General features: G+C 43.6%; 1 protein-coding gene across 1 annotated transcript; it reads left to right on the top strand.

The window, feature by feature from the left end:
- Window positions 1–13,004: 13,004 nt before the first annotated feature.
- On the top strand, window positions 13,005–21,593 carry LOC307239076 (14-3-3 protein beta/alpha-A-like). The gene is made up of 6 exons (XM_080012317.1): window positions 13,005–13,120; window positions 13,495–13,959; window positions 18,402–18,525; window positions 19,184–19,347; window positions 19,577–19,672; window positions 19,804–21,593. The coding sequence occupies exons 2-6, from the start codon at window positions 13,642–13,644 to the stop codon at window positions 19,876–19,878; spliced, it is 777 nt and encodes a 258-aa protein (XP_079868443.1). The 5' UTR covers window positions 13,005–13,120; window positions 13,495–13,641; the 3' UTR covers window positions 19,879–21,593.
- The last annotated feature ends 902 nt before the right edge of the window (window positions 21,594–22,495 follow it).

Raw genomic sequence — 22,495 nt, 5'->3', positions numbered from 1 at the left:
AGCCAGATTACCTCGGTACCGCAAAACAATTCATCAACACCAACGGGTTTTAGCCGCAGAGGAAAACGCTTCATTACAAGAGAAAAAAGTTCAAAAGACAGAGTTTCCATGTAAAGCAGAATCTGACAGAATTTCTACATTCACCCTTCCCTCCAAAAGGCTCTTTATAGTTTTACCCCAAGGTGAAATAAAAAGAACTGCATCTGGAAGAAAAACAAAACAAAGGAAAAAAAAAATAAAAAATCAGTTATCCATTTCCCCTGACCTCGGACACGTGAAACAAAAAAGCCTCCTTATTTGGGTCATAAATCACCCCCCTGTGTGCTTCCTTCGCTACAGGAAAAACAACGCGCTGTCACTTCCTGTCGGAGCGTGCATTGTGCGCTTGGGGTGTGTCGCCGCAGGACGCCCAGCTATGGTCGTGTCTTCAGCGCGTCGACGGGGAAGCAGGTTGGGGCGGTTGAACCTGCTCGCACGCTGCTCAGCCGGTCGTCCTTCAGGGGACGGTGATGCTCTGCTCCGTTCGATACAACCTGTCATGTATATGATGGAGAAGACAACAGAGATCCCCTAGATGTACACGGTAGGAGGAGGTGGAAGGAGAGACTGGAGCTCAGAGAGACAACGCTCTCACGGAAGTGGAAATACTTTGGCGCCGCGCCAGCCGCCCAATGATCTGCAGTATATGAGCGATCCTCAAAGTGGGGTCCGCGGGCCCTCGGGGGTCCATGGCTACTTAGCCAGGGGCACGGTTTTGAAAAAACAAAACAAATCCAACATTTCTTCTTCTTCTTCTTCTTCTTCTTCTTCTTCTTCCTTTTCTTCTTCTTCTTCTTCTTCTTCTTCTTCTTCTTCTTCTTCTTCTTCTTCTTCTTCTTCTTCTTCTTCTTATTATTATTATTATTATTATTATTATTATTATAATTATTATAATTATTATTATTATTATTATTATTTTGTGGTACATCTTTTAATTTTGAGAAATATAATATTTTTATGCACTATATATAAATATATAACTATCTCCAAATCCTGCCATGTGCACATGCCTGTCTCTCAATTTGTGATTTTGTGTAGCTACAATGTTACTTGTTAATTTCATGGATGTGAATTATATAATATATAAAATATTAATATATAAAGAATGGAATATACCATTTTTATATTCTGTATTTAAAATGTATGTGTTTCTAATAAAAATTCCTTCGATTGGTGTTTGTTTTTACACATAATCTATATGTAGAAGTGTGAGAAATAGGCCTAACATCAAATAATTTTCCTGGGACGTACGTGAGGGGGGTCCTCACGTTTATTCTCTCTCATAAAAGGGGTCCTTGGTTGAGAAAAAAAAGTTTGAGAACCCCTGATCTATATGACATACATTGCGTCTGAAGAAGAGCCTGGCTGTTCAATCACCCGCCCTCCCCCTCTCCTTACATAACAGCTCTTCTCTGGGCTTTTCTCATGTGTGTGTGCGTGTGTGTGTGTGTGTGTGTGTGTGTGCCTGCTCTCTATAGTAGCCCCTCCGCCGCCTGCGTACCGCAGCACACTCTGAGCACACAGTCTCTCTCTTGTTTCCTGTCAACCATAAACCATCCTGTCATCTCTCGACTCGACCAAAACCGCGCTTCCTTCCGGCGGGTGCTCAAAGAATCTTATTGAGGCAGCCCTCCCGTTCCCAAACCTCTTGATCCTCCTCTGGGAAACGTATAGAAATTCCCACGCCGGTGGATTTTGTGATTTCACCGCTTTGATGTTTGATGTATCCTTTTTCTTTCTTTCCAGCTATTTGCCCAGGGACAACGCCGGAAGAGAGAGACCTCACCGAGTCAGGATGGGGCTGGGACGAGACCTCATGATCGTCTCTTTGATTTCACATGAGCTGGCGGGAGAGGGGCGCCCTCCAACAAGTGTGCATTATGTTTATTAAGTGTGGGTAATTGAGAGGGAGGGAGAGAGGCCCAGAGAACATACAGCCCTCTCTTCGATGAAACACCGCGGGACGAGCCAGACGGCACTCGTGTCAACGCTCGGGCGGATGAACGATAGCGGGGCGGGTTTAATCATCGGAAATTAGTTTGGTGTCTCTGATCCGCTTTGCCAGGTTTCCCGGTGACCTTTTCCGCCGCCCGCAGAGCACAGCCACTGACTCAGCCATTTAATAATTAACACCCAAGCCCCCAAACCATTTCATCTGGCCCATTCTAATTAGGCGGCTGTCACACAGGCACGGTGCTGTGTGTGTGTGTGTGTGTGTGTGTGTGTGTGTGTGTATGTGCGTGCCTGCGTGTGTGTGTCGGCGTGTGTGCGTGCGTGCGCGAAGCCTGCGGCGGTGTCCGCGGCTTAAAGGGCCACAGGCAATCCGGTCCGCCGTGCAGGAGCTCGGCCGCGAATGTATGTGACCAATACAAAAATTGTCACGTTCTGCTGGTTACAGTATTCCATGTGGCACACAGCAACCACCTCTCGACTCACGCATGAGACGCGCTCAGGCAGAACATTGTCGTAGATTCGATTTCTAGTGCGAGCGCGCCGCACCGTGACAGCCGGTACGGTGCGGGAAGGCGACACCACGTCTACGGAATACGTCTATATATCGATGGCTTTTTCACGCGCCCGTGAATAATCACAGAGTTTGTGACCTGTGTGCTTTGATCTGATACCATCACTGAGCGTCCACCGCCCGGGGCCGCGCTGGAAATGCCTCCCGGGTCGGGGGGTAGTTGGAATCTTTCAGCGGCGACGCGGCGTCTTGGCGCGCGTCGGTCACTCAGGGCGGCGTCTTTTCGTTGAGTTTTCATTTTCACTGACCAGTGTTTAAAGTTGAAGAGGTCACGTCTTGACGCAGAAAAGGACCCTCGGCTGCAGCCGTATTCCCATGGGATCATACACTTTGTTGTGCAAGCTCGAAATGGCGTTTTCAGAAGTGTGCTAAAGTATTTGGGGACTTGGTTAGTGTGTGTACGTCCATTATTGTTACATTATGAATAAAACACTGTTGAATTAAGTCGATTGGTGCCACTGAATTCGATGGTTTCTTGGAGGAGGACTGCTATGCCACGTTCACCAGTCTGATGACAAGCTGATTACAGTGTGTTTTTAAGGCACGTCGTTAATCTAACCCCTTAGACGCTTTTTAGTCAAACCAGACTTTCACAGGGCTGAGGCGATCAGTCACACAAGGCTTTCCCCTCCTGCCCTGTGGTGAGCTAAAGTGAGATGGAAAGTTACAGAGGCTGTTTTTTTTTTTTTTTTTGTTCTTTTATAATACCTCATCTTCCACTGAAGGCCCCGCCCTGTAGTTTACCCAAAGAGATGAGGTGACTGGCATGCCGCTCTGTCTGTTATTGACGAGCGTTGCAACGTGCCCCCGAGTCACGGCGCCGCTTCCGCTCGCATGGAAAGCTTAGAAGACAGTGAATTTGTTTGAATTCAACACAAAAGCAGTCGGAACTACAGACCTCCTTGTTTGCACAATCGTCGTAACTTCGGGAGTCATTGGAGGGCAGGGTTCCTTCGCCGGGCCAAGGAGTAAACAGAAGCCTCCCTGACCATGCTGCAACTTGCCACAACAGTCCATCCACACCGAACAAAGTCTCAGCGCAGGAGACGCATTTTTCGTACCTTACTAATGAATGACTGACGAACTTTGAGACTATTCACATTTTAGATTTGTTTTGTTAGTTGTTTTTTTTTGTTTTGTTTTTTACAAATCAGTCGCTCGTTAAATGTTTTTGATATTGGATTTCACCTTAAAAATTTTTTTTTTTTTTTAAAAAGGAACAGGCTCTTGTTAACCAGTTTGAAAATGGCCCCGGGGGAAATATGTCCTTGGATTATACAGACCACGGTAATGACTAGTGAATGTCTCTCTTTCCTGTTTGACTGCTTTCCTGCGCTCCAAAGTGCATGCAGGTTGATACAGGAGCCGACCTGGCCCTCTATCTGATCTCCGAGACAGAATGCATGCCGGGTATTTGGGTGGGTGCTGGAACCTCCACACAGCAAGCATACTTACTGACAAAGGGATGCCTTTGTGTGCGTGCGTGTGTGTGTGTGTGTGTGTGTGTGTGTGTGTGTGTGTGTGTGTGTGTGTGTGTGTGTTAGAGGATGTGAAAGGGTGTTTCGGGTGTTGTGTGGGTGAGTGGTTAAATGCTTGCGTGTATTTGTGTTTTTGTGTAGAGAGGGGACTGTGGAGGGGACGGGACGGGGTGTGTTGCATAACTTTGACCCCTCCGGAACGCAACTAAATGAATGTGAATCGACCGTACCCAAAAATAGGGAATGGAAAAACAAAGGATCAGGGAAGAGACAAGAGGGGCAGATAAGAAAATTAGGCACTTCAGCCCTGCTCGCATCGCGGCTGCATAATGTCTGTGGTGCTGCAGCCTCCTCGGTGGGAGGACTGGAAGCCGCTTGTGTAATACCTTTTCCCTCCTCCACAGCAAATGAAAGTGGAGCGCTTTCAGCTCCTGCCTCCCCCTCACACACACACACAGTGTCGTAGCTCACTCTTTGGCTTGGATGTGGTTATTGTTACCATTTGTACAGTATGTGACGTGGACAAGGTTCATTTTGTTATTATTAATTTTATATGAATATTTTATATAGTTTTATTTTTTATTATTATCATTACCCCTTTTTACATTGCAGATGGCTTATATCATGTTTCATATTTGAATTGTATTTTGATCTCATAATTTAACCTACCATGTATATTTCTGAGCTTGTCTATTATACCTATATAACTATTACTCCTGATTTTTTGATGATATTATCCTATACACACTATTACTATGAACTAATTTCTTAATTCACTGGATGGGTCACAATGAATCGCTCAAACAGTTAGTTGAAATCTGAAAATAATATAGTATAGTATATTATATCCCACCCAAACACTACTAATTCAAGCACCGGGCACTGCAGGGCTGAGAATGGGAAACTTTAAGTGCTTAAATCATTATTTATGACTTTCCAGTTGTCCTTTTAGCTGCACAGATGGCCAGTAAGTGTTAGTGTAGTCTTGCTGCGAAACAATTCATTGTGTCTGTATGCCAGAACGCCAGAAGGATTTTCGCTGCCCAATAAGCCTCACTCAAGCCTGGACTGATCACTGCAGTTTGATGCATCACTGCAAAATGCCTCCAATTCAGCCAATATTGTAATGTAACACCGAGACATCTGATAAGAAAACATAGTAGAGATTATTAATTTCACCTCAATTATCACCCCGATCACCATAAATAACAGCCAAGCAGATTATTATTCATATTAAAAACTTGATTAGAAATGGAATCGGATAACCCCTAATAAAGTCAAAATGGTCAAGTCACTCTGAGGCAGCGATCAATCTAACACAAATATTCAGCTTTTTTCTTTAGGCAGCACATATAGTGTGCCACAACGCTGTGTGACATGCTGGTGTCACGTCACTTTATCATTACTACGTGGAAACGATGCTGCCTCATGTGCGAAGGCTATCGATCTGGCTCTGCTGGTTGGTGCATTTCTATCTCTCTTGGTGACCTCTACCTCTAAAGCGGTAGAGGTCACAATACACACTCAATCCCGTTCACGGTGAAAGTCCTGTAATCATCAGAAGCAGTGGCTGAAGACTGACTTGTCCAATTTGGTCTCAGTCGGTCTCTTATGTTATGTCTCCTTGCCTATGCTATCCTTCCAACCTCACCCGCTCCCACCCACACCGCACCCCCACCCCCAGCCCCACCCCCGGCCTACCGACGATGCCTTTCTGGCTCAGATGCTCCAGCTGACAGAGAAATGCACTCAATTCTGCCAGAATGTGCCTAGCTCAGGGCTCTAGCCACTCTGGTCTGCAGTGATGTGGCATGATGCTAAGCAGCAGAAGCTCCCAGGCTGTGTGTGTGCGTGAATGTACAGAATTGTGTGTGTGTGTGTGTGTGTGTGTGTGTGTGTGTGTGTGTGTGTGTGTGTGTGTGTGTGTGTGTGTGTGTGTGTGTGTGTGTGTGTGAGAGTGTGGGGGTGGTGGTGGGTCAAGAGAGAAAGAGAGGGTGGAGAAAATGAGTAGCGCTCTTAAGTGGCAGCAAGGATTTTTTTCTTGTGATGAGTCAATGCAACTCTGTGTGTGTGTGTGTGTGTGTGTGTGTGTGTGTGTGTGTGCGTGTGTGGGTGTGTGGGTGTGTGGGTGTGTGTGTGTGTGTGTGTGTCTGGACTTGTGAAGAGTCTCTGGAAAGGGAGTGAGGGCAGGGCAAGGCGAAACTGAGTTGGAGAGAGAGAAGAAAAGAGAGAGAGAGAGAGAGAGAGAAAGAGAGAGAGAGAGAGAGAGAGAGAGAGCACAAATGGATTTGTGGGGGGGGGAAAGTCACATAAAAAGTCAGCCATTTCAAAGCAACCTTCTGAATTAAAATAATAAACTGAGATGAACATTTGATGCTGCCTATCCTGAGAGAAGGAGGGAACATTTGTAATTTCTGTTGTCAAACTTGGTGTAATCTGCTTTAATTTCTCATAAAAGATAGAGTGCAACAAATCCGTTAACCCCAAAATTCAACGGGAGTTACAGTACCAGGGCGTTAGCCAAAGTAGCCTTCAAATGCTGTTTTGTAAACAAACTTCTGTGTGTGAAAATTTAAATCTGATCCGAATTTAAAGTTCCTCTCAATGAGACTGATCCACCAATCAGCAGGTAGGGATTCACTTCAGTGCATGCCGGGTGGAACTGGAAAAACACGTGTACATTCGAAAAGATTGGATATCTGGATGAGGAATGCTGAAATGCCACAGCTCAATGGAACCCTGAAGGGGGGTCAGTCATGAGGTGAAGATACTGCACACACATTCCTTATCAGATAACCCCAAAACGACTCTCACTCAGTCATTTTAGGACACATACTGTATAGCTCAGAGTGAAGCCATTTGTTAATTGACAATTTGCAGAGTAACCGATGGCTTCCTGCTGCGGCCGAATCCAACCGCTGTCACTACAATGTCATAACTCATTCATAACTGTCTGAATCAAACCATAAATCAGGGTTATCATTGGAACGATATTGCTTTGTCACGTTCACATCGTACGACAGTATCATATTCATCGTGAGCAATAGAAATTTGCATGGCACCCTCGGCTCGCTCTCGTTGTGAATTCTCACAAGCAAGAGAACAAAACGCCATGATATCATTATATGTCTCGTAGCTCAAGTCATTTATTGGTCTGGTCCTCATAGCATTTGATTTTGGTTTTGCTTTGAATAAAATGGAAAAAATGATTATTTTACGAGTGCTGGGCTATGAAGGTCCTCTCTACCCTGCGTTCAGAGTTGATCTAAGAATGGTTACTCATCCATCTCAATGCGATACTGTAAATTCTGCTTTTGCATTCATACTAGACATCAAGGCAACTATACTGAGTGCATGATTCACTTTTAAACCTTTTATAGACTGAGCTGAAAGACGACGGGGGAGGGGAGGATGGCGGGGGGAAGGGAGGAGAGGGGAGAGGAAACAGTTGAAGGTGTCTCGTGATAAATCGATTATTTTACTCAAGTCAGCGTCAGCGGTCTCTCCTTCTTCATCGACACATCAAATTCATCAAGAAACTACAAGAGTAAATGAGCTGACTTTGGAGGAACGTCGCACTGTACAGTGACTGCAGTGGGGTTGGTCCTCGGTGACGCAGGGGTGAGAAGCGAGGCGCCCCCACACTGACAAACACGTGCACACACGGCGCTGCAGCGCCGCGGTGCTGAGTGTAGAGAAGCCCTACGGCGCTCTGCACTTAGAGAGCCCCGATGGTGCATTATTCAGACCAGAATCACAGAGCGAGAGCAAGCGCATGCAGCCTGCATACCAAGCTGAGGATGATGTATCATATTTGTGTCATGTGTCATAGCGTATCATTTGTATCATATTTCTATCATGTACTGTATCATAATTTATACATTTCACCATGTATCATGATGTCTCATATTTGTATTATGTATCATAATTAATAATTTGTATCATATTTCTATCATGTACTGTATCATAATTTATACTTTGTATCATGTATAATTATGCATCATATTTGTATCATGTACCATAATGTATAATTTGTATCATATTTCTATCATCTACTGTATCATATACTTTGTATCATGTATCATTTGTATCATATTTGTATTTTAAGCATAACCCAGGACACAAATCTGCTGATGCTGTAAACTCTTCTATGGGGGCAGACTTGGAGAGGTAGGGGGAGTCTTACATGTGACACCTGAGGGAAACAAGCAACACCTTTAAGATGCAACTTGATGTCACAGCCAAAATGAAGAAGAATTAAATGACAGTTCTGTGTGTGTGTGTGTGTGTGTGTGTGTGTGTGTACAGTATACAGTATATGTGTGGTCGTGACACCTGGAGTGCTGGAGCATGAGAGTGTTTTAATTACCTCTAACTGGCGGTGGCTGAAAAGCTGCGAACTGGAGCACAGGGTTCTAATTGTCTGAGAAGACCTCCCGCTACTGTTTAGTTCAGAGGGGAATTTAACTTCTATTTCCATCAAGTCAGTAAGTTCAGAATTCAGAAATCACAAAACACTTATAATCATGCATACATATACCGATCAGCCACAACATTAAAACCACCACTCACAAGCACTAATATTGTGTAGCTCCCCCTCGTTTTGCCAAAACAGCTGTGACCCGTGGAGGCATGGACTCCACAAGACCTCTGAAGGTGTCGTGTGGTATCTGGCACCAAGACGTTAGCAGCAGATCCTTTAAGTCCTGTTAGTTGCGAGGTGGGGCCCCATGGATCGGGCTTATTGTTCCAGCACATCCCACAGATGCTCCATCGGATCAGACCCTAACCCCGCCCATCCACATGATGTCGAAGAAAATGTGATTCATCAGACAAGGCCACCTTCTTCCATTGCTCCATGGTCCAGTTCTGATGCTCAGGCGCCCATTGTAGGTGTTTTCGGCGGTGGAGAGGGTCAGCATGGACACCCTAACCGGTCTGCAGCTACACAGCCCCATACGCAGCAAGCTGTGATGCACTGTGTGTCCTGACACCTTTCTATCATAGTAGCATTAACTTTTTCAGCAATTTGTGCTACAGCAGCTTTTCTATGGGATTGGACCAGACGGGCTAGACTACGCCAACCACGTGCATCAATGAGCCCATGACCCTGTTGCCTTGTCCTTCCTTGCACCACTTTTGGTAGGTACTAACCCCTGCATACTGGGAACACCCCACCAAGACCTGTTGTTTTGGAGATGCTCTGACCCAGTCATCTAGCCATCACAATGTGGCCCTTGTCAAAGTGGTTTAGATCCTTACGCTTGCCTATTTTTTTTGCTTCCAACACAACCTCAAGAACTGACTGTTCACTTGCTGCCTACTATATCCCAGCCCTTGACAGGTGCCATTGGAACGAGATGAGCAATGTTATTCACTTCACCTGTCACTGGTTTTAATGGTGTGGCTGATCGGTGTTCATCAAACATGAATATAAAAAGTACAGCATACTTAGAAGATGCTATACAAGGCTGTGTGTCCTCTATTTTCTCATACCATTAATAAAACCTTTGATCCCAAACAGGTAACTGCTCAATTCTCAAGCATAAATGAGAGAAACCAATCAACTTTTACCCTCACCTAATATGAAATCTTCTCACCATAAACTCAACAGCTCAACAATCTATGAATGTGCTGTAAAAAGGTCTATCTGCAAAAGTACCCCTGTGGTTTTACTGTGACAACTCAAATAAGACTTCTAAAATGTGTGCGTGTGTGTGTGTGTGTGTGTGCGGCCGTGTGTGTGAATCTAATTGCATGCAGTATTAATGATATTCTCTGGCGGATTGTCTGTAATAGAATGCAATGTGACCTATCTCTCAAATCAATGCTCCACTCTTTCTGCTGTAATAAGGTAGCCTATAGAGGCGTATTCTTCCAAAATATTTCGGTCTATTGTCTCCCAGTAAGAAACTACAACAGCAAAAGGAAAATGAATGAACGATAAATAAAAATTAATGACTCCGAGATCTAGTGGATACGCGCTGCGTTACTGGAACCAGCACACCTTTCTACCTCTTCTATACCACCTTTACCACTCTCTGCATCTTGTGGGGAAGGTGCGCTGACATTTGAGTCGAGCACATTGTGGGAATCTGAGCTCTAGGACCTGCAGCGCTGTGGCTTAATTTGCAGACAAGCTAAAAATCTCAAAACTAGAGCTAAAGCCATGGGATTTCTCAACCTATTAACCGTCTCTATTTATAGCCAGCAGAGCTACTGTGGACAAGTCTTTTCAATGGAGAGTGTCATGTCTGTTGGAGATCATTATTCCTCCGCTCTGGGCCTGAAGTGTTTTATCATACGCTAGGAATAGAGAGCTGGTCCAAGGTGAAGATGCGATTCATTTAAACATATCAACACTTCTTTTTCAATTTTTTTTTTTTTTTTTTTTTACAATTTACACGCAACGGGAGATGCTCATTCATTCTGTTCATTGACCTTTTTCGTTCGAACATTCGCTGCTGTGCAAAGCAAAGATACGAGGATACGAGGCCCGCGATCAAATGAGTAGAATGAAGTGAAATTCAATCCTCCTTTTCCAGTTCCTTTTCATTTTTTCTCCAAGCGTTATTGAAAAAAATAAAAATAAAAAAAACAGCATTTCCTTTTTTCCCCATTTATTTTGTTATGCGGCTGGTCCGGATAGGAAACCCCATCGTCAACATTGTTACTGTAGGCTCAAGGCAACGATCACAGTCAGCGATCGGAGTGTATCCGGGACGGCGGTGCCGAGGTCGTGTGAAAGAGACACTTTGAGCACAACCTTGACCGGACAACAACAGATTATTATTCAAAAGCCAATGGTTCCGGTTGACACCATAACTAAGTTGTGTACGACATTGTTTGAATTTGGCTCAACCCAGCAACTCGACACATATCTCAGAGTAGCCAGGTGTCATTAGAAGAGTTAGTGAGTAAAGATTTTAAGCTCTTTTTTACCTGACCGCGAAAAATGTATGTATATATATATATATATATATAATTGGAAATTTTAAGAAAGAAAATTTTGGCCTTTTTTTTTACAGAATGAAATACATTTTATTCTGCCCAATTACGACCAATTAGGATTGCACAAATTAGCGGATGGAAAACTAGAGTCATCTCTGAGAGGGCTACGCAGGGCCCATCTAAATGTTGGGTACTCCTGTCCTTGCTTCTTTTGTGGAGATCCTTCACCGGTGTGATGCGACTCTGACACAGGAGCGCACGGAGGCATCTTTTAACCTGTGATTTCAGTTTTCCATTTTTTTTTTTTTTTTGTCTCTAGGGCCAAACGGTCCATTTCAGGAGGTTGGCTTCATCATGGGCGGGACACACCAAGAACAAAATGTCTGCGATTCACTAGGAAAGGATGAGTCAAAGCAAACACGCGCTCAGCAGTTGCAGTTTCTCACATACTGCCATTCCCCATTTATCCGTCATTGGCTATTTTCAACGTGGAAACTCGGGCGAAAATGGAGAAATGAGAGGGTTATCACCACCTCCTCCACCTCCTCCTCCTGCACTCTCACCCTGACCGAAGCACTCGTGGTGGACTCGGCGCTGCCCGTCAGGCATGCTAAATAATGCATCAGCGACTTCATTAAATGCATCCGCAGTTCATATCTATAGCCAAAAATATGAGACATAAAGAGATCTAAATCTAACAGCAAATTGGGTTGGTGTTAATCGGGTTAGTGCGACTCCCTCCCTGCCAGCTCGTCAGTGACTGTGCGTCTATACACATTTCCCCTTGCTCCAAATGGTTTTGAATGCAATTACATGCTTCCAGCGTGAATGTTGCATAATGGTCTACTGACCCTTCCTAGGTTGAACAGAGGGCATTGCTGTGTTTGTTTGTGTGTGTGTGTGTGTGTGTTGCGGGGGTGTATCAGTTGAAATATTTCATATTTCAGGGCGCGGCATGAGGGAGGTGTTTTCTTTTTGTTTGTCCCCCCCCCCCCCGAGTAGGCTACTGACATCCAGTTACACTGTCATCCTAATGAAGAAGAAGAGAAGAACAATCTTCTATTTGTCACACAGCACACCACGCTACAACACATGCTTGCACACACACATACACACGCACATGCTTTGGATGGCGGCCGGTGAAATGAGGCCTCTGCGTTTAACCCATCCTGGCTTGTCCTTCCTCCGGGGCCACAGCCGGGAGCAGTGGGCAGCATACGTGGACGCGCCCGGGGACCAGGTGATGAGTGTCCATCGCTGGTCAGACGATGATGTGTGCATGGTTTTTTTGGGGGGGGGTTCCTTTCTGACGTGAGGTGGAGGAAACCCCATGTGAGCACGGGGAGAACATGCAAACTCCACACAGGAAGGCTCCTATTTGGGAGATAACCCGCCGGAGCAACCCAGGAATCGAATCCCAGGACCTTCCGGATCGAAGGATTTCATCGACCTCGTCGTCAACCCCAAATCTTTTGAAAATGAGGAAAAAAAACAAGAACGTCCATCCCCGGGCCCAACAGATAACAATAAGGAAGCGTGGAAACAACGCGGAGTTATCTCGAGTTCCACTGCGTGTCGCGTCCATTAAGGCTTTTTTTTTTTTTTTAAATTATTATTATTTTTTTTTACAATACAATCCATTTTGTACGCAAATAAAAACAAGAAATACGATCAGGCCAAGATTCTCCAGTTACATGAACTATCTGTTTTAAAGAGAGAACGAAAAGGCGTGTAAGTTGAGCGCCACGCCCGCCCGGGTGGGTGGCTGCGGGGGGGGGGGGGGGGGGGGATGGCGGAACATCACCATGGCAACGCGCTGACGTCTTCTCCCCTTGCTCTAATTGGAGGAAACCCCGTGGACCCAGCTGCGGCGCACCGCTCCTTCGAACTACCCGCCGCTAAGCACCGCCCCTCCGCCCCGCGCAAACACGCTGTTGGGCGACGCCGCCGAACCCGGCTCGCCGTCAAGTCCCATCCCGGCCGCCGATTGGCCGCGCGGCGAACAGCGCGGCGACGCCCCGTCGGGCAGCCTCGGTCGGATTTTACGGAGCGCCGCCGTTCCTCGCCTTCCCGAGCGACCCCTCGAATCGGATCAGTTTTTTCCGGAGCGAGTACGGACCACCCGCAGGTCAGGACCCGTCGGTGTTGTGTTCGCTCTCGGGTGCCCGTAGCTGGGCCACTGTTTTCGCTGGCGCCGCCGTCGCCGCCGCACGCCAACTGCCGGTTCAAGTAACGTTTACGGCGGAGCTTTATTGAAAGGAGTGGCCCGGGTCGCAGCGCTGGCTAGCTAGCTTTATCTCTTGAATACCCGGATGTCGCCCCGCTGCGCTCCGGCTTCGAGGGGCGGGTGGATCGGCGACACGGTTCTGCGTCCCGCATTTTCATTGTAGCTAATGTTTGACTGTGATTAACTGAGCGAACTCCGCGCGGGGTCCCGTGAGCGCCTGCGTGTACGCCTGTGGTTCGCGATCCTACTAATACTACACGTATTTCCTATTTCAGGTGAAACGTCTCTGGAGGAAAAACGGTAATCGGTCGTCGATCGCGCGCCGCTCCCTTAAGACTTCCACCGAATCCCCGGACCTGCTTGTTCCTGATTACATCCCCCCCCCCCTCCACCCGAGTAATACAACCCCAGAGATATAAACTATGGAGGAGGTTATGTCTAGGTGTGAGCTCATTCAGAAGGCCAAGTTGGCGGAGCAAGCCGAGCGCTACGACGACATGGCGCACTTCATGAAGATTTTGACGGAGCTGATCGCGGATGTGCCCGAGGAGCTGTCCAACGAGGAGCGGAACCTGCTGTCCGTGGCCTATAAGAACGTGGTCGGGGCGCGGCGGTCGGCGTGGAGGGTGATCTCCAGCATCGGACATAAGACCGAGGGCAGCGACAAGAAGCTGGAGATCATCAAGGAGTATCGGGAGAAAGTGGAGAGTGAGCTCCAGGACATCTGCAAGGACGTGTTGGTAATACGCCAATAATCACTATTTATAAAAAAAAAAAGAAAAACGGGGGGGGGGAGTCATGAACAAAAGATATCGATTAGCTCTTATCAGACGATTATGTAATGATCTTGTAATAATTGTGTCAGCTAAATAACCGTAACACCTATGCCCATTGGTTAAAATCGTTAGATTCCAAAACCATATCAACATCCAAATTCAAGGGGATATTTGAAGCCATTTCTAAGCCATTTTATGTGTTGCCTCGAATCAAATGCAAACATGGTGCATATCCATCAGTGGGGTTACGGAAAAATTAACAGTCAACCTGATGTATTTTCTAGTTTTGGTTGAAAGGGCCAGTGTCAATACATTTGGTTTGTTTATGAGGTGGGTCTGCATTGTTATGCTGTTATAGGCTTATACTATGTGGCATAAAATGAACAGAAGACAATTAAATTGTTAATCGAAACTATTTAAACGACAATATATCTTGAACTAAAATGAAATCAGGCTTTTAAGGATGGTATACTTAAAAGACTAGATGTTCTCATTTGGATGTTCATTCAGCTTCTATGGACCCTGTTCAGGTTGCACTTTTTTTTAGTTATGTCCACAGTCTGGGATTTATTTTCTAATCACTGATGCACAAACTTGGCCACAGCAGTTAATCATATTCACTCCCCCACTCATGCTGTTGAGGTTCATAGAAAAGTAAGTCAGTTATCCGCCCCTCCACTGTGTCTGCTCTGGGATCCTAGAAATTATATATGTGTAGGGGCTCTCAACTCAACACAGAATTTAGATTAGGTATGTTTCAATCAAGAGTTATTTAATACTGTGACAATCACTGATTGAAATACCATCATACTGCAAAATGTGATATAATAACAATGATTGAAACTCAGCGATTGAAGGCATTGTGTGGCTTCTTGTCATTAAAGATAGAAAGCTTTTATCTAAAGAGATATATTCTCATGTGTAGTCTGTACAAGGCTACATCATTACACATATGCAGAAAGCAGTTACACTTTTTTTGTCTTACATTTGTATGGATAATACACATTCAGATCATTTTTATGAGTTGATCTTTTCTGAAAATGAATATTTTCTACAGGGACGGAAGTATTGTGTTGTACTCCCACAGTTCCTTCCTTTTGGGAATTTGTAAGTCGAACAATGGGCTGAAATCTTGCGAGGGCATGACATGATTAAAGGTCAGTGTCAGTAGCTGCCAGAAAGGTGTGTCAGTATAACTAGGGAAAACCAAGATTAATAGATAGGAAGTTCCATGTGCACTTTTGTGATAACATGCAGTCCCATATGTTGTTGTCTAATTGAGCATTTATTTTGGCATTCTAAATACATGAAAAGATCACATTTCATACATTTATCTTTCTACAAATTTACATTGGTGTTGAAAATTTAGGCTGTAGTTTACTGGAATACAGATGGTGTTAGTTTCAAGTTGTTTGTTCTGTGGCAGGCAATAATGCTTTTTATGATTTGTAGAGACTGATTATAATGGATTTGGGAAGTCAAGGTAGGTGGTGTGGCTTACAATTTTCCTGCCCTTGTAATAGAAAGCCATGCTTGATCAGGTTCCTGTCTGATTTCGCTTTTTTAAACAATTTTTTTTTAACGTGTATATGTGTCCCTGATTTGGCAGGTCTATGCTGATTGAATGGTGAACAAGGGCGTGTCTGTCTGGGAGGATGTGTATGTCATGCCTTAACTCGTCAGCCCAACCCTGACAGGCTAGTTGCACGTACAAGAAACCAGCACACAGACCAGAAAATATGCTGGGTTTCACACCCCTCTGTATTGAGAGTTTATTCTATAGTGGACATTCTGAAATGGGTGCACTTCGAATCCTACTTCACCTGATATTTGAGACTGGATGGTACTTGGTTTTGGCCAAGGATGCAGTATAGCTCATATTCAGACTGCTTTTTCCCCCTATAGTGGTTGGCTATGCACACCTGGTGTGTGTGTGTGTGTGTGTGTGTGTGTGTGTGTGTGTGTGTGTGTGTGTGTGTGTGTGTGTGTGTGTGTGTGTGTGTGTGTGTGTGTGTGTGTGTGTGTGTGTGTGTGTGTGTTAGAACATTTGCTTCTAGGTGTTCCTTAGGTCCACATACTGCCACTCACTTTTTGTGGCTGCTGAGTGGGGGGAAAATATTTCCCTACTACTATGTACTAAAATATGAAGTAAGTAGAACTGTCCAAGGAAAGTATTATAAAAGTACTCTGTAGTATAATTTAGGCTATTAAATGAGTTACTTAAACATTATACTCAAGTATTTTTTATGATTGAATGCTTTGATCTGCTTGATATTTTAGTCAAGCACGTTTTGTCTCCATTCGGATTTATTAAGATTCATTTATTTAAGAATAAATCGCAACTTCCCGGTGGGAATCCAGAAACACAAAATATGCAAAAAAATCAATTGAAGAATGAGACCCACTGAATTGATATTATAACCAATGATGTTTTGAACAGAACAGAGAAATGTGGTCAGTGAATGTCTACAGTGTTCCTGCATACGCTATCAAAACTGGCAAGGTTGTTATTCTCATAAATAATTAAAATGTTCCTCTTCAATTAAGCTTCTATTAAATGCCAACATGCATAATGATTGGGGACCTAAGTATAACACAAATAGATAATGGGCTATATGTCAAACATTGATTGACAGTTGAAGGAAGAACAATGAAGTGGGTTATGACAGTTATGAAGAAGAACAAAAAGGGGAACTGCAGATAAAGCAGTTTATAATGATGGACTGCCTCCATAATGAACAACAATAATGCTGACAATGTGTATTTTTCATGTTATTTCAAACAGTGGGCGTTGGTGGGTAATTATTTGACAGAGAGCATCGTCACCTTGTTGCAGTTAAGCCAGTTTCTCTTAACTACAGTATGAGAAGCTGAGCTAAAAAGGCACTTGATCTCCACACTCCTGCTAGCAGGGGCAAGGAGAGTTAAAAGTGATAAAGATGCCATCATTTATAACTTTTCTTGAGATTGGGCATCTTAAAGTTGCTTGGCTGATCGCCAATTTACAAGACGTCATTTAGCAGCCGCTTGTTTCCAGTGTGACTTACAATTATTCATACACCGATGAACACAGCCACCTGGAGCAGTTAGGCGTGAGGGCTTGTTCAAGGATGCTTCCGCATGCTACCCGGAGGAGCCAGGGATCGAACTGGCAATCTTCTTCTTGCGCCACTGCCACCAACTTAGAATTTTTAATTGGGATACAAGGAGTACAGCGGTTACCCAAACTCTCAAACTTTTTATCAGCCATTGTAGATGTGTAAAGCAGCTTGGAGATGTAGAAGTTTATCCTTTTTTTTCTAACCTGCAGCATTTTGATTGGCCTGCTGTGGGGGTAAATCACTGAAATATAAATGCGTGTTAATGCTCTGTGAACAAGAAAGCTTCTTTGCCTGTCTATTGTGCAGCGCATGCAATAAGACAGGAATGCTTGGCACTTGAGATATGTGCATGTTTGGGCTGAGCTAATCTTTGTGTCAGTAAATGGCTGGGGAATGGCTGGGGAGTGGCTACTGGGTTGGGTTTGTGCAGGGCCAGGGCTCCTTCCGCTAAGAGTAAAGTAGTAGTTGGTAAAGCTCCCTCCAGTGTAAACGCTCTCAAAACCTTTCCATTCTCAAAACTGTTGAAGTTTTTTAACACTGAAAGTACTTTTTTTTTTTTTTTTTTGTGGGATTCTTGCTTATGCAATGATCATGGTTGCTGCAGGTGTATGTTATGTTGGGTTATGTGAACCCATGTTGGCAGTAATGTCACATGCTGGTCAACGGTTGGCAACTTCCTTGTATAATTTGAATTTGCTTGACTTATATTGAAATCCCACCTCAGGTATCGCGGTCAGAAGGAAGAAATGGCCTTGCGAACAGTGATGTGATAATATAATCAGTTTGGTATCTAGGGCAGAAGGCTACTGGGAATACACAGGAGGCCTGGCCTGGTTTGTAGACTATTTGGAAGGACTTGAGATTTAACACTGTTCAGAGTGGTTTCACAAAGCGCTATTTGCTTAGTATCTGGCTGTGCTCCTCATGTGCTAATTTTGAGGCGAGCAAGAAGAGACGGTGGTGCTCTCTGGTGGACAGGATGTATACATGGTTTGTTTGAATGTGTGTACAGATTGTTTAAAGTGTGGCAGTGTTATTTTTGTGGTTTGTGACTGCTCTGACACCATTATCCTCTTCAGTTTTGAGTGACTAACGCCACTTTAAATATTGAATATACATTTTTTTTTTTTTTTTTTTTATCAGTTTTTAAATAAAATAGATTTTGTATTGTTCCTTTAGTTAATAAGACATTTTAAGGTGTGGATTTAATTCTAAAAGTGGTCTTCCTTTTGAAAAGGATTTTCTTGTATTATGTCATCAGGTTTGCAGCCATAAAATTGTACTTATTTCCTCCTCCATCCACAGGAACTTCTGGACAAATATTTAATTACAAACTCTACAAATGCGGAGAGCAAAGTCTTCTATCTTAAAATGAAGGGAGACTATTATAGATACCTCGCAGAAGTTGCCTCTGAAGACAGCAAGCAAAGTAAGTCATCTTTCTGCAGTGGTGATATTTAATTCAAGTGGGATAATTGTTGCATAACTTAGAAACAAAGATATATCTGTTGATATAACAATTTTCAAACAGAACCAGAATTTGGATAACAATAGAAACGTATCAGACAATACTGTGGTTGTTTATTTTTTTTTTAACGGAGCCCTTGTTACCAGTATATCTCCTGTGGTCCCTTGCTTTAAGAATGTTGCTTTTCTGGTTGTTATTTATTGTCAAATAAATGTATTCGTTGTTTCAAGGTTTACCTGCTCAAAGTTAGGTTTCGCTCTAAATATAGTGGCATCTTTTTATAAGCCATGAACCGTGGTCTGGTTAATGCCAAAATACCAGAATAGTGCGTGACATCCTGGAAATGAAGGAGGTTGTAGAGAACAATGCAATAATTATATACCAGTATGTTGATGTTTGGGGGTTTGTCATCTGTAACAGGGGTCTTGTATTTATTTGACTTAAAGTCACCAGAAGTGAGCATTTGAAGGCATTATATTTAAAAACATTCCTCCTGGGGGGGCCCCCCCTAGCAGGCCTGTTTTTCCCCCTGCTCACACATTTGTCTCACCTCTTTCGACACTCAACGGTGTGCATTCCCGATAATTCTCATTGTGTGTCTTTAAAATCTTGTCACCAGCGAGCATCGAGTCCTCTCAGAAGGCGTACGAAGATGCCTCTAAGATCAGCCATGATAAGATGGATCCAACACATCCCATTCGCCTCGGCCTGGCCCTCAACTACTCCGTATTCTACTATGAGATCCTCAACTCGCCTGGAGAAGCCTGCAGACTGGCCAAGGATGTCAGCAAGCACTCTTCTTATGAGCTTCTTGAACATTTATTTATCCAAAGAAAGTAGTCGTAACGCATCTGTTCTTATAATCGATGACTTTGAAAATCTGTTAAAGTAAAATGTCATGGGGGGGTGACTGAATGGAACATTTCTCGGGGATTTCTTCAGAGGAAACGTGTGTTCCCGGTGCCGGTGCATATAAGTAATGGTGTTTTTTCCTGCTCGTTCCTGGTGTCAGGCGTTTGACTTTGCCATCGCGGAGCTCGACAAGCTGAGCGAGGAGTCGTACAAAGACAGCACTCTGATCATGCAGCTCCTCAGAGACAACCTGACAGTGAGTCCTCCTCCTCTTATACTAACTCACTACCCACGGCTCGTTTACTCTGCCTCGACAAAAGACAGATGGTTTTATGAAGTTGTGTGTGTGTGTATTGAAATATATCATTGCATTTCTTCTTGTTTCAGTTATGGACATCTGACAATGCTACTGAAGAGGGGGAGGGCTGCGAAGCGGAACAAGTGGCCCAGAATGAAAACTAAAAAAAACGAAAAAAAAACAACAAATCAATACCAGGGTCATTTCTAAAAACCAGAAGAAAAAAAAGACAAAAACTTTTTACACATCCTTCATTCCTACTTGCTCTTAGAAAACATTCTTGCAATGAGTCCATTACTGAAAAGATCTGAGGAAATTCGGGAAAAATACGAAACTCCATTTTAGTCTTTCTAAAATGCAGATTTGGATTTAAAAAAAATGATATTGAAAATAGAGAAGCCCTCCATTCCTTTGGTTAATGTTTACCCTGGCCTTCCATATGTGCAGTTTCTGCTGTAGATCAGTAATAGCTTTACTTTGTCTCACACTCCTAGGTCAAAGCAAGGAAATGCTTCATAGGGCCTATTGTCTAACAACTGGAAAATCTGAAACCCATCCTTCTCAGTTTAGATTTTTTAATTGTAATTTTTTTTTTTTCTCCCTCCCAATAGTTTTATTTTCAATAGAATTGAAAATGTTAGAACTAGTCACACCCCGGATCCCTTCTAGTGTGTTTGTCTCTACACAGTTCTGTGGTACGGTTACAGCTGCTGCAAGTCTATTTTGAAATGGATTCACGATTTCCATACTGCAGGGAGAGCCAGTGTAATGTATGAAAGGGTACCACCTTTCATTATACAGGTGGTGGCAATTGGTTAAACACTCACTTTCTGTCTTGGTTTTGATGCCACTGTTTTGCTGAAGCATGTCTAATTTGGGGGTATATGGTGTGGTTTTGTCAGTACGGGGAGCATTTAAATGGGGGTTAAAAAACAAAAAAAAAACAAAAAAAAACAACATTCTGCCATGCATGTAATTTAAAATGTCACGGGGGAATGGGGAAAATGCTATAAAGCACACCGAGGCTACGTTCACACCACAGGCCTGAGTGCTGATTTCTGATTCATTGCGCACATTCATGTGTCCCTAACCTGATTCCGGTGTGAACTGATTACTCTCCCGAAATGCCGTGCGCGTGCAAACGAACAATAACGACATGTCACATCTTGTCACGCACATTAGCCTACATGCGGGGGGAGCTCAATGGAAGTCACCGACGCTTCTCCTTCAGTTCTGAGGTTGGCGCACAGAGGAGGCCAGCTGCAAAATCTGTTAGCTGTTGGAGATAAGGGCGAGAAGGCAAAGAAGAGCCACGGTTTACATTTTCTGAGTCTGCTGCTGTGTTGTACCTTTTGAGTTGTGCTCGAATAGGAGCGTCTCCCAAAATGCCAGTTAAGTCAAAGACCTCACTATCCTTCCACTGACTTCCACCGTCCTTTACGTCAAGTCTGCCGATGCAGAATCATGAATTACAAATCGGGTATGTATCGGATTTTGGACCATATAGTCAAGTAGCCCGGGTCAGATTTGAAAAGATCCTATTTGATTTAGATTTTTGCTGTTCGCATTGTTCTAAAAAAAAAAAAAAAAAAAAAACTCACAAAAAACACCAGATCTGTCTCATATAAGGGAAGGTAAATCTGGTGTGGGACACTCGTACATGCTGTGTGAACGTAGCAAGTCCAAGTGTTGAGTTGGGCTCATGTTAGGGCAGGTTTGTACACATCTTTAAAGGTTGTTTGGTTTGTCCAGTGATCAAGAGAATTGGACCACTATTATGTTTTGCTAATCATCAATTGTAGTCCCCAAAAGCCTTGTGGAACTTTTTGATGCCCTATGTATCAGCTATTTACCATGAATTAAAACATTTTATAAACCATGATTGTCTGCTGCAGTATTATTCAAATTGATAGATGTGTGTTTTAGATACAGAGGGAGTTAGTTCTCTGCTCCTAACCCACCCTGCTATCCTACACATGTATGAGCAGTGGGGCACGCCACGCGCCGCCGCCCGGGGGCCCAACTCCGGATCTTGACCGAAGCCTTGCTCAGGGGCACCGGCAGGAGTGGCGCTGACATGTGTGTCTTCAGAGCGGGAACGTGCAGACTCCACACAGCAAGGCCCCTGTCCGATTCAAACCTCACGCTTCCTGCTGTGAGGCAACAGAGCGAGCCACTGAGACGCCGCCATTAAAAATGTGCAAATAACTTGAGCTCTTTTTTTGTTTGTTTGATTTTTTTTTCCTATCATACCTCTGAAGAGGTCTCGTTTTTGTTTTTGTTTTTTTGTTTTTTGAATCTACCAATCCCTCCTGACGGTTATGTTATAAGTTGTAATAATTGCTGTAATACAGCTTTAATTTCTCACATGCGGTCATTACAAGCACAATGCAGTGATAAATGAAGATTCAAGATTCAAGATTTTTTTATTTGTCACATACATATACATACTTCCATACATATATGCAGTGAAATGTAATGCAACGCACCCGGTGATAGCACACAATATGTCCTAGGAAAAAATAAAAAATAAAATAAAATAAAAAGTAGAAAATTCCTTTCTAATAGACCGACTAACTGACTCCTAAAACGTAATACAGTAAGTGGAATACTTATAGAATAAGATAAAAATATAAAGAATAAAATACAATAAAAATAAATCGAAATAAAATGGAATAGATATAAGGAATATGCCTATGTATATACAGAATGTGCATTTAAAGTGGCATGTGAATTAAAGTGGTATGAACTGTGCAACTGAATCAGAATACACGTAAATTG

Source organism: Zeus faber (genome assembly GCF_960531495.2).
Source record: "Zeus faber genome assembly, chromosome: 13".
NCBI classification, from domain to species: Eukaryota; Metazoa; Chordata; class Actinopteri; order Zeiformes; family Zeidae; genus Zeus; species Zeus faber.
This window is presented reverse-complemented; position numbering and strand designations above follow the sequence as displayed.